The sequence below is a fragment of the Simochromis diagramma genome, unplaced genomic scaffold (assembly GCF_900408965.1).
Source record: "Simochromis diagramma unplaced genomic scaffold, fSimDia1.1 OVJJ01000107.1, whole genome shotgun sequence".
In the NCBI taxonomy this organism is placed as follows: Eukaryota; Metazoa; Chordata; class Actinopteri; order Cichliformes; family Cichlidae; genus Simochromis; species Simochromis diagramma.
Genome location: NW_024387209.1, coordinates 1,412,564 through 1,422,982, shown reverse-complemented (window position 1 = coordinate 1,422,982; position 10,419 = coordinate 1,412,564). Strand labels below are relative to the sequence as shown.

The 10,419-nt window shown below is 41.8% G+C and overlaps 1 protein-coding gene across 1 annotated transcript; it reads right to left on the bottom strand.

Annotated features, from left to right (window-relative positions):
- Positions 1 to 1,301: 1,301 nt before the first annotated feature.
- LOC120746268 lies at positions 1,302 to 10,350 on the bottom strand. Its single transcript, XM_040051667.1, has 2 exons — positions 2,323 to 10,350; positions 1,302 to 1,755 (listed from the first exon to the last, which is right to left on the bottom strand). Exon 1 carries the CDS (start codon positions 9,178 to 9,180, stop codon positions 3,100 to 3,102), a length of 6,081 nt encoding a protein of 2,026 aa, XP_039907601.1. The 5' UTR covers positions 9,181 to 10,350; the 3' UTR covers positions 1,302 to 1,755; positions 2,323 to 3,099.
- Between the last annotated feature and the right edge of the window lie 69 nt (positions 10,351 to 10,419).

Sequence of the window (10,419 nt, the reverse complement as noted above, 5' to 3'; positions counted from 1 at the left end):
TTAAGGTGCATGTCCAATTAGGAGCAGACCCTGGGGCAGAATCTAGGTGCTGGAGGAGGTAGCTGGGTTTTTGAGTCTGCTTAAATTGATGTCCTAACTAGCCAGTCCTGCATGAGTGGGTAAAAGACAGAAAGTTGTGTAGTGTAATGTAATTATTTTAAAATTTGATGTACATATATGTAGAGAGTAAATAATTCCAGGTCTCACTTTTATATCTTGTGTTCTAGAAGAAAGGTTATGTGACACAGTGTGTGCATATGCATATATATATATATATATATATATATATATATATATAGCAATCAATCAATTGAACAATTATTACTTTTTTATTCAACCACAATGTGATAAATTTCTTAAATGAAAAAAAAAAAGTTTTTCTCAAATCTACAATAATTAGTTGTGCATTCTTGACATTTTTTTGTGTTGGAAGATTACAGAAATACAGAACTATTCACAACATTTAATGTTGTCAGTTTGTCATTCATTTCCCACCATATCTTGCAACTACGTACATTTTAGTTGTATTGAAATATTTAACAGATTTCATATTGAATGTCTCCTTTCATTCACAAGACAGAGACCAAACTCTGCAGACATGTTGGTGTCTGACTGTCCCATTTATAGTTGTAACATGCATTAAACCTTGCCCATTATCTTCAAGTATCTCTCATTTAACTGAAACCGTCCTGCTGCATACTCCTCTACAAGTCGAGGTAAGAAATATGAGAAGTAAAATCCTCTCAAGCGTTTTACTTGTTCCTTTACAAATGCTTCATCATATTGCACTGTAAATGAAACATGCTCAGTAGGTGTCCAGATCACAAGTGTGGCAGTCTTGAGCCCTGTGCAAAACATTGTAAGTTGCACTTGCATGTAATAGCCTCTGCTGCCAGTTTTCTGCAGCTGCAGCTCTCCATCTACCAGTTTGATATCGCTGCATTTCTGGGTAAGCTGCTTCGTGAGTGAAGGATAAGTTGGCACAGGACATTTTATTTCTAGAAGCACATCTGAGTCAATGACCCCGTCAGGACTCGCAGAGAGCCATGGCTCCTGGATGCTGATAACACTACCCATGTGAAGGATGTTCATACCCTGTTCTTTCAGCTGATGACAAGCTCTAACTTCATTTTCTTTACCATAGTTTGTTTCATAATTCCCACGAAAGGAAGGGTACATGTGCTCAGATAAAAATTTGTCATTTTTTGTGGTGGCACGTACTGGAACTTTTTTAGCAGAGCTTGCTGTAAGTCTGATTTTCCTGCAGTTGTGCCACAAATCAGATGCACTTTGCTCTTTTGTTTCTTCTTGTAATTGTTCTGCTTGCTCTTCAGAAACTTGAATATATGCCTGGTAGAATGCCCTGCATGGATTACAGCTTAGTTTGTAACTGTGTGCTTGGTGTGGCTGAAAAAATTGCTCATCAACTTTACTGTTGCGGTGAGGACCTGCAGATGGCGAGGCATTGTAACACTTTCCAATTAATGTGTTCTTGAGGAGGAAAAGTGGCTTCACTGGTGCTTTGCTAACACTGTCAATAAAGTCTTGATGTGTAAGGTGATATGGTGTGTTAGGGAGAGATTGTGTCACTGCAGTCCGGGAGTTCACATCATACTGCTGCTCTGCCCTGTGATGTCTGAAGTTTATCTGGCTTAGACGTTTAGGTTCAAGGTTCTTTGCTGTCCCTGCATTCCACCTGCGCTGCTCGTCTGTACACGCAAGCCCTGTCTTTCCACTGATCGCAGCATTCTGCACCTGTAACAAACATTAATAGTTTTTTCTCACTGTCAATAGTAGATTTAACATAATGAGGAAGTTTACACTAACAAAAGCAGTACACGGTTGGTGTCCTGCATGTTATAGATATGACCCTGGGTCAATACACCTGAATCATATCCAAAACAGATATAAACACTGGCAAAGTCACCCATATTATCCATTTCATATTAATAGTCAGTTACTGATGCAGAAATATACACCCACAGTCTAAGTTTTTTCAAAGTAGTGTGTGTGTGTGTGTACAAATATACATATATATAAACAAACATGTACTACCCTGTGTCACTTCTTATAACTATAGTTTTTCTTGTCTTGTAAATTTGACCTTAATGTGCAGTCTTTTATATTTTTTTTTATATTTTATCTTCATGTGATTGTACAGCATACAGCCCAAAGTTAACAAGTGGCTTTCACATGTAAACAGTGCTCCACGTAATACTTGGCTAGATGGCAGTAGCGTGACTCCTTAATCACAGCCTTTGACCAGTCCAGTGTTTCTGTTTCAGTGATTTAAACATTGTGATATCCAGATAAGTGATATACCTTCCACAGAATAGCAGCCGCATGACTACATGATCTCCCTAATCCGGCGATACAGGAACAGCCGACTGTCTCCACTACTCCACTTTCTCTTAGCATTGCCCATGCTAAGTGTTTCGCTTGATTAATACTCTGGCTCGGCTCTACAGCTGCTTTAAGAAAAATAAAGTCGCCTTGTTTGTTGAGCAGTACTTGATCAATTTTGTTGCTGTGCAGGTAATTATACGCCTCGCTGCTCTTGTAATTACGTAATTCCTCGCCATCAACGCCTTCGGAAAATACAAGGTAATTAATAATGTCGATGTAGCTAACATCGGGCCATAGTTTCATGTCATCTACCCACTCCGTGAGAAGTGACGGGTGAGGCACTGCAACTGAACTGTCCTCGCTGCTTTTTAAAACATCTCTACTGTGTATCCACCTTCGATGTGTTGCCATTTACTCCAGGTAAAAGAAACTGCAGTGAGAGAAATCTTTATCAACAGTGAAGGTGTAACCCCGCAACTGTCAACAACAGCGCAAGCGGAAGTAAAAAACCGGCTTCCGCTATGAATCGGGGTAATGGCGCGAAATCAGAAATACTGTGGATACTCTTAACATCAAACATATATATTTGTCCTCTAATCATTTTACCAGTACCAATAAAATTAACCTTTAATTGGCTCTTACATCATCCGGCCCCTAATTGGTTAGGCGAGAGAACTAAACAATTACTAACTTACACATTAATCATTAAGAGCCAACCTAATTGTAATGTCCATGAACAAACATTCTTTCTCTTCATCGCTCGGATGAAGCCTCCTCCAGAAGACACAACTTGTTAACAGGTCTTTCCAGGATGTTGCTTTTAGTTTTTACTTTCAATCTTCGGACTGTTCCACTTGAGTCTGGCAGCGTCTCAACCACTCTCCCCATGAGCCAGGAGTTGCGTGGAGAAGAACTGTCCACCAGCAGCACAAGATCTCCGACCACGAAGTTTCTTCTTGGTTTCAGCCACTTCTGGCGCTCCTGCAGAAGTGGAAGATATTCACGAGTCCATCTGGTCCAAAACAAATCTGCTAGATATTGAACCTGTCTCCATCTTTTTCTGGTGTATGCATCATTTTTGTTGAAGACACCTGGAGGCATGAGGGGCTGTGACTTAAGCAGCAACAGATGGCTCGGCGTTAAAGCTTCAACGTCATTTATGTCTTCTGAGATGCTTGTGAGAGGTCTGCCATTAATGATGCTTTCAATCTCACACATTATTGTATGAAGACAATCTTCATTTGGCACTTGTTCCTTCAAGAGAGCGCTGAGAATTCGACGCACTGTTCGAATTTGTCTCTCCCAAACTCCACCTTGATGTGAAGCAGCCGGGCTGTTAAAAATCCACTTTATACCTTTTGGTTGTAGGACTCTTTCTATTTTGTCGTTATCCAGTCTTTGAATGGCTTCCCTCAACTCCCTTTCCGCTGCCACAAAGTTTGTGCCGTTATCTGACCTCATGATGGTAACTTGACCTCTTCTGCAGATGAAACGTCGAATCGCGTTGATACAGGAGTCTGTGTCAAGACTGTCTGCAACTTCAATATGCACAGCTCTGAGAGTGAGGCAGGTAAACATGACACCATATCTTTTGACAGTACCCCGGCCCCGCTTGACATCAAATGGGCCAAAGTAGTCGACACCAGTGTTTGTAAACGGAGGTTTGTCTGGTAGAAGACGGTCTTCAGGTAAGTCTGCCATCTTCTGCTCACCAACCCTTCCAGAAATCCTACGGCAAGTTTGACATTTGTTGATTATCTTTCTAATTGCCGAATTGGCTTGAGGAATCCAATATCTGCATCGCAATTGCGCCAGCACATAATTGCGACCACAGTGACCAGTTCGTTGATGGATGTCTCTCAAAATGATTTCAGAGATTTTGCTGTGTTTAGAAAGAATTGCTGGTTGTTTAGCATTTTCTGGCAAGCCTGATTTATTGAGTCTGCCGCCAACTCTCAGCATCCCATCCCGAAGAACTGGGTCTAATTTGAACAGCTGGCTGCTACAACTGAGCTGTCCTCCCTCCTGTAGGATTTTGATCTCCTCTCCATGATGTTGTTTCTGGCTGAAACGAACAATTACTGATTCGGCAGCCTCAAGATCCTCCAAAGCAAGCGCTTTCTTTCCCATTGCAGATTTAAATGTCCTCATGTGCCCTTGCAACTTTAACCTTTGCTTTTCAGGATCATTTTCATTTTCCTGGACTATTTTTGAGTACTGTTTTCTTTCTTCTTTTAACATCCACAGCACCTTCCTTAGCTTCATTATCCAGGCTACTGCTCTTTTCAGTTTATTCCAGTCCGAATAGTAGTCTATCACACGTTTCATTGGTTCCATGCCTTCCTCAACTGTCAGTATATTAACCGTTGCTGAAGTCTTGACTTCTGGATCATTTTGAAGGTTTTCCTTCTTTCTCACTGGCTGTTCTGGCCATTCGTTTTCGTCTAGAAGATAGTTCGGCCCGTGAATCCATGAACCTCCTTCCAACAGATCTTTTGCCTTTAAGCCTCTGCTTGCTTGATCTGCAGGATTTTCTGCCGATGTCACATACTTCCATTGCGATGGCTTGGTTGCTTCTCGAATCAGTGAAACTCTATTTGCAACAAATGTTTTGAAGCGAGATGTTTCACTATCAATGTATCTAAGCACAATTGTGCTGTCCGTCCAGAAGACTGATTGTTGCAGAGGAACTTGAAGTTCTTGTCGCAGTAATCTGTCCATCCTCACTGAAATCACTGCTGCAGTCAGCTCAAGCCTAGGAATTGTGACTTGCTTGAGCGGAGAAACTCTGGATTTCCCAATGAGAAAGGCACAATGTCTCTTGCCTTGTCTATTTTCCATCAACAGGTAAGAGACAGTTCCATATGCGTAATCTGAAGCATCGGAAAAATGGTGCAACTGCGCAACAACAGTACATCCGAAACCTGTAGGCTTTAGGCATCTACTCACATGGAAGTTGGAGAGGAGTACAATGTCTTCTTTCCATTTTTTCCAAACTTTTGCATGCTTTTCATTGATCTCCTTGTCCCAACCATGCTGCTCGTTACAGAGATCTTTCAACAAAAGCTTTGCAGGCAAGATGACTGGTGCTAGAAAGCCAAGAGGGTCATAAATTGAATTAATGACTGACAAAATGCCTCTTCGTGTCATTGGCTTGTCTTGCAACCTTATAGTGTAAGTGAAGTTATCTGTTTCTGTGTTCCACTGTACACCTAGAGTTCTCTCAACTGGCAAAGTGTCATGCCTAAGATCCAGATCTTTCACCTCGTTGGCTCTGTGTTCTTCAGGAATTGACATCAACACTTTCCTACTGTTACTTGTCCATTTTGTTAATGTAAACCCTCCACTTGTACACAGAGCACGAAGATCACTGACTAATTTCACTGCAGCCTCTTCTGTAGCTACACTTTTAAGACAGTCATCTACGTAGAAGTTGCACAGAACTGTCTGAACAGCTTCTGGAGATGCTTCTTCCTTGTGATCTTCTGCCGTTCTTCTTAGCGCATATGAGGCGACACTTGGTGAGGAAGTAGCTCCAAAGAGGTGCACCATCATCCTATATTCCTTCATGGGCTCCTCCAGCTTGCCATCTGGCCACCAGAGAAAACGAAGAAGATCAGCATCTCTTTCTGGTACGTTGACTTGGTAAAACATTGATTCAATGTCTGCCATCAGCGCTACTGGCTCTTCACGGAATCTTAAAAGAACACCCACCAGTGTGTTAGTCAGATCCGGTCCCTGCAGTAACTCCTTGTTTAGAGACATATCCTGGTATGAAGCCGTACAGTCGAACACGACCCGTAACTTTCTCTTCTTCGGGTGGTACACCCCATGGTGTGGTATATAGAACACTCTGTTGTCGTCACGGCTCAACTGGTGGTCTGGCACTGGAACTGCATAGCCCTTGGTGATGATGTTTTCCATGAAGCACTTATAATCTTCAAAAAACTGAGGATTCTTCTTAAACTTCCTGAACAAACATGCTATCCGCTGCTCCGCAACACAATGATTGTTTGGCATTTGAAGATTCTCATTCTTAAGTGGCAATCCAATGTTATAGTGTCCATTTTCGAAGGTCGTTGTCTTTTCTACTGCTCGTAGAAACTGTTTGTCTTCTTGTGACATTTCCTCTTTGTCATCATAATTACGTTCTGAAAAATCGATGTTATACTGTTGGACCAGTAGCTTCTCAACTTCCACTAAGGAGATTCGGCTCACTGAGAAATGTGGTTCTTTGTTTTCTGAGTCATTTAGTTCTTTTCTTATGGGTCCATTCACAACCCATCCAATGGTGGTCTTCACTGCATAAGGACCTCCATTATGTCCATTAATGACACGCCATGGCTCCATTGCTTTTGCACAGTTGGCTCCTATAAGCAGGTCTACATTAGCCTCTATCTCTGGTAGCCTCACTTCATGTAGATAAGGCCACTTCTGGATGTCTGACTGCTTGGGTATGTTTCCACTACTCACAGGTATACTAGTGTGAGTGAACACCTTGGGTAAGTCAACGAACTTGGAATCTTCCAACCCACACACTTCCAGGTCTGATATAACAAAACTGTTCATGAGTTTCTGTTCTCCTGGTTTTTCTTGACTCATGGTACTTAGAAGTATCCGTGTAGGCTTTCCTTTAACATTCAGTTTCCTTTGCAGATCTTCCGTGCAGAATGTTGCCGTGCTTCCCGGGTCCAAAAAGGCATATGTCTCTATATATTTATCACTCATTTTAGATTTGATCTTGACTGGTACTATAGAGAGCACACACTCCTCTTCTCCGGCCCCTGTAAGCCCACAAGTCTCTTGACTGACAGGAACTTGAGCACAAGGTGCCTCATTACCATCAGTAACATCCTTCCTTTCTGCTTCCACAGAACTTTCTTTTTTCCCCATGTGCAGAATGTCTGGGTGCTTTAGTGAACACTCTTTACATTCCATTCTGCGCTTGCAGAACTTGCTGAGATGCCCATAAACCAAACATCCAAAACAGAGTCCCTTTGACTTTAAGAAATCCACACGTTCTTTGTGTGGTTGATTCTTGATCTTTCCACAAGAAGCAAGAGTGTGAGGCTGCTGACAATACAAACATGGCTTCTCAAAGGCACTTGCTGTCTTGATTGAATTTTCAGTTTTAACGTTTGTTTTTTGCAGTCTTTTGTTCTCGGCGGAAATGTTGGTGGCAAAACTGCTTCCTCGAAACTCCTTCTTTGCTGGATATTTTTCCTTTTGGTCAGTCTTTCCACTTGTCGCTGCACGGTTGTCTGGGATATTACCAAAGAGTGGATCCATAGCTATTTTAGCCTGGCGGTCTATAAAGTTCACCAAATCTGCAAATCTTGCTCTTTTGCCCCTCTTTTCTTGGAGTTCAAATGCTTCTACGCGCCAACGTTCTCTGGTTTTGTAGGGCAGCTTGGATATCACTGTGCGTAGATTGGTTGGATTATCCATCTCTTCCAAAAATTCAACATCCTCCATGGTGTTGCGACAGCCAGTCAGGAACATAGCATAGGCATTTAATGCCTTTGCATCGTCATTTTTCACTTGCGGCCATTTGAGTGCTTTCTCAATGAATGCGCTTGCGATCCTTAGCTCATCACCATAGTGCTTATGTAGCAACCGTCTGGCCTCACGGTAACCTTTGCTAGGAGTCATGTGTACACAACTGCGAATTAGCTCCTGTGGTTCGCCAGCAGTGAACTGTTCCAAAAAATACAGCTTATCTTGATCGTTATCAGTCTTTTGCTCTATTGCATGTTCAAAGGCTCTTATGAAGGCCTTATACTGTAGTGCATCACCTTTAAAAACAGGAATGTCCTTTGATGGCAACTGAGCCAACTGCTGCTGTTTCACAAGTAACTCAGTGATTACATTCTGTTTCTGCATGACTGACAATAGATCATCACTTCTGTCAACGTGAGCATTAAGCCCATGAGTGGAGACTGGATGAGACAGTTGTGGTACCTGTGAGTTTTGCACTTGTGAATTAGCGTGACTACTCACATCAGCTTGTTGTGGGAGCATTATGCCAACTCTTTCCTTTTTAACTTCTCGACCTTGCGATCTTTGTATTGACACATAACTGCTCAGACCATCTTCAGATCTTTCATATTCTTTGAGCACCTTTAATTTTGCTTGACTTTCCGCCAATGCAGTCTCCAACTCTAACTCTTCCTTTTCCGCTTTGACTCTTGCTGTTTCCAGCTCAAGATGTTGCCTAATCCTGGCCAACTCCAACTCAAGTTCTTGCCTTTTCTTCAATGCTGCGGCTCGTTCCAGCAAGGCTGCGTGTTCTGCCTCCTGTTTAGCACGAGTGGAGGAAACTCTAGATGTTGTAGATGCTCGGCTGACTTGAGACCCACGCGAGCTGTGAAGTGCATCCTTTCTAGCTCCAACCTGTGATGCGCTGTCATCTGGGTTAACAGCTTCTTCCAAGTCATCTGTAATGTGCTCCTGCTGCTCAGCTTCATTTGGAATCATATGCTTATGATCCTCTGCGATCCATTTCTTTGTTGTTTGCATAAACTCTCTTATAGATGTCATTTTGGGCTCAAACCAATTGTCCTGGTCAAATATTTTTTCTTCTTCAGACAAAAGGCTCTTAACCTGGTTATTGTGACCGTGAAACTCATTCAGAGCCAATGCAAAGTCACTTTCCATTACTTCATTCACATTTTGAAGGTTCTGAGCATCACTCATCAATATCATTATCTCCTTTATTTTGCCTGTGATTGTTCCTAATGTTCGTCTTCTTAAGGCAATCCATCTGTGTAATTTTTCTTCCAAAGCTTTCTCTGTTAACTTGCATGTTCTTCCCACCTCTCTTTCCTCCGCCATCTTATAAGTTGCAGGGGTTTATTGGCTCAAGTAGCATGCACTATTTGTCTTCTGCTTAGAATCTTTAATAGACATAGTGTAAACCATCTTCATAACATGCCAAAAACTCCGCATAGACCGCATCAAATCTTGTTTTACAACATGCAGTCCCACAGACAAAGAAAGAAAAAAGAGATCGGGTTTGACGATAGCAGGCAGTTAAGTTTCACTTTCGTTTTCCACCAGACTTAACAAGCCTCCGAAAAACGTCTTTTTCTTCTTACTGCACGAAGTAATAAGAGAGTTTGTTACCTTCTTCTACAGAATAATCCAAAGAATTATTCGGTTTGGTGCCAGCATCCTTAAGCAGTGCCTCTTACTTTCCGTTAGGCTGCTCCCTTCCGTCCGAGCGCCGTGCAGCCGATCCTCCACATGTCGGTGAAGCTAGTTTTTTGACTTATGTAGCGGCGGCACTCCGTCCCTATTTCACTCTTCTGTACCGCCGTTAGGAGTCAGTCCGGCAACATGCATTGAAACGCGAGCAAGTCCAAGTATCCTTCTTGCAAACAATATGTTTATTGACACTTTTAGTTTACATGGCAAGACTCGGTCAAAAAACTGTGTCGCTTCCAGCTTATCCAACTCCTCAACTACGTAACTACAGTGCGCCGGAAGCCCAAAATACTAAAAAGCACTTTAGAATGTTGCACTTCTCTATTCTATACATTTAACAAACAGTATTTTAAAATCAACTAGAATTATACTCTTAACATCAAACATATATATTTGTCCTCTAATCATTTTACCAGTACCAATAAAATTAACCTTTAATTGGCTCTTACAATTACTCTTTCTGGGTCACAAAATAAACTTTTAACATTTTTTCAGGCGAAAATGTAGCTGTGTAAAGTTCAAATAGCTGCTTGGTTTATCGAGACATCACATATTTGCAAAATTGCTGTGACATTTTTGGAGACCTCTGTTACCCACCAGCTTGATAGCTGACCAGGTGGTCAAGGCTCACTAGAGCCGACCAGAATACTGGACTCCCATCACATTGTTTTCTGACCCTGCGCAGTCTTTCGCTACTCAGGTTAAACATGATATAGAAGTCATATGTTATTGTTTAATAAATCGGTTTGGCTGAGGTTAAAGTTATAGTTTTCACACAGCTGAATAAACGTTAAACAGAAAACTGATTAAACAGAAGTGTGAGATGGTCTAGAATTTACTCCAATGTCCTGTTATATTTTAGATAGC

Bases quoted from the DNA above. Each gene is read 5' to 3' on its own strand.
- LOC120746268 (XM_040051667.1), bottom strand. From the start codon at position 9,180: ATGGCGGAGGAAAGAGAGGTGGGAAGAACATGCAAGTTAACAGAGAAA.